We start from the raw sequence: 1,956 nt of genomic DNA on the forward strand, positions 1-1,956 counted from the left end.
TGGTTGTGAAGACACTGCAAGGGGGTGGTTATGAAGACATTGCAAGGGGGTGGTTATGAAGACACTACAAGGGGGTGGTTGAAAAGCCACTGCAGGGGGGCGGTTGTGAAGACACTGCAAGGGTGCGGTTGTGAAGACACTGCAAGGGGGTGGTTATGAAGACACTGCAAGGGGGCGGTTGTGAAGACACTGCAAGGGGGTGGTTATGAAGACACTGCAAGGGGGTGGTTGTGAAGACACTGCAAGGGGGTGGTTATGAAGACACTGCAAGGGGGTGGTTATGAAGACACTGCAAGGGGGTGGTTATGAAGACACTGCAAGGGGGTGGTTATGAAGACACTGCAAGGGGGTGGTTATGAAGACACTGCAAGGGGGTGGTTATGAAGAGACTGCAAGGGGGTGGTTATGAAGACACTGCAAGGGGGCGGTTGTGAAGACATTGCAAGGGGGTGGTTATGAAGACACTGCAAGGGGGTGGTTGTGAAGACATTGCAAGGGGGCGGTTGTGAAGACACTGCAAGGGGGTGGTTATGAAGACACTGCAAGGGGGTGGTTATGAAGACACTGCAAGGGGGTGGTTATGAAGACACTGCAAGGGGGTGGTTATGAAGACACTGCAAGGGGGTGGTTATGAAGACATTGCAAGGGGGTGGTTATGAAGACACTGCAAGGGGGTGGTTGTGAAGACACTGCAAGGGGGTGGTTATGAAGACACTGCAAGGGGGTGGTTGTGAAGACATTGCAAGGGGGTGGTTATGAAGACACTGCAAGGGGGTGGTTGTGAAGACATTGCAAGGGGGTGGTTATGAAGACATTGCAAGGGGGTGGTTATGAAGACATTGCAAGGGGGTGGTTATGAAGACACTACAAGGGGGCGGTTGTGAAGACATTGCAAGGGGGTGGTTGTGAAGACATTGCAAGGGGGCGGTTGTGAAGACACTGCAAGGGGGTGGTTGTGAAGACACTGCAAGGGGGCGGTTGTGAAGACACTGCAAGGGGGTGGTTATGAAGACATTGCAAGGGGGTGGTTATGAAGACACTACAAGGGGGTGGTTGTGAAGACACTGCAAGGGGGCGGTTGTGAAGACACTGCAAGGGGGTGGTTGTGAAGACATTGCAAGGGGGCGGTTGTGAAGACACTGCAAGGGGGTGGTTGTGAAGACACTGCAAGGGGGTGGTTATGAAGACACTGCAAGGGGGTGGTTGTGAAGACATTGCAAAGGGGCGGTTGTGAAGACACTGCAAGGGGGTGGTTGTGAAGACACTGCAAGGGGTGGTTATGAAGACACTACAAGGGGGTGGTTGTGAAGACACTGCAAGGGGGTGGTTATGAAGACACTGCAAGGGGGTGGTTATGAAGACATTGCAAAGGGGCGTTTGTGAAGACACTGCAAGGGGGTGGTTGTGAAGACACTGCAAGGGGGTGGTTATGAAGACACTGCAAGGGGGTGGTTGTGAAGACATTGCAAAGGGGCGGTTGTGAAGACACTGCAAGGGGGCGGTTGTGAAGACACTGCAAGGGGGTGGTTATGAAGACACTGCAAGGGGGCGGTTGTGAAGACACTGCAAGGGGGTGGTTATGAAGACACTGCAAGGGGGCGGTTGTGAAGACACTGCAAGGGGGGGGTTAGGAAGACACTGCAAGGGGGTGGTTGTGAAGACACTGCAAGGGGGTGGTTAAGAAGAGACTGCAAGGGGGTGGTTATGAAGACATTGCAAGGGGGTGGTTATGAAGACACTACAAGGGGGTGGTTGTGAAGACACTGCAAGGGGGCGGTTGTGAAGACACTGCAAGGGTGCGGTTGTGAAGACACTGCAAGGGGGTGGTTATGAAGACACTGCAAGGGGGCGGTTGTGAAGACACTGCAAGGGGGTGGTTATGAAGACACTGCAAGGGGGTGGTTGTGAAGACACTGCAAGGGGGTGGTTATGAAGACACTGCAAGGGGGTGGTTAT

At 53.6% G+C, this 1,956-nt stretch overlaps 1 protein-coding gene across 1 annotated transcript; it reads right to left on the reverse strand.

The window, feature by feature from the left end:
* Positions 1-864: 864 nt before the first annotated feature.
* On the reverse strand, positions 865-1,464 carry LOC138860450 (uncharacterized). The gene is made up of 2 exons (XM_070118019.1): positions 1,044-1,464; positions 865-989 (listed from the first exon to the last, which is right to left on the reverse strand). Exons 1-2 carry the CDS (start codon positions 1,462-1,464, stop codon positions 865-867), a joined length of 546 nt encoding a protein of 181 aa, XP_069974120.1.
* Positions 1,465-1,956: the final 492 nt, after the last annotated feature.

This window comes from Penaeus vannamei, chromosome 41, assembly GCF_042767895.1.
Source record: "Penaeus vannamei isolate JL-2024 chromosome 41, ASM4276789v1, whole genome shotgun sequence".
Taxonomy (NCBI): Eukaryota; Metazoa; Arthropoda; class Malacostraca; order Decapoda; family Penaeidae; genus Penaeus; species Penaeus vannamei.

Bases quoted from the DNA above. Each gene is read 5' to 3' on its own strand.
- LOC138860450 (XM_070118019.1), bottom strand. From the start codon at position 1,464: ATGTCTTCACAACCACCCCCTTGCAGTGTCTTCATAACCACCCCCTTG. The intron at 990-1,043 runs GTAGTGTCTTCA...ACCCCCTTGCAG, and splicing joins GTCTTCACAACCACCCCCTT to TGTCTTCACAACCGCCCCCT.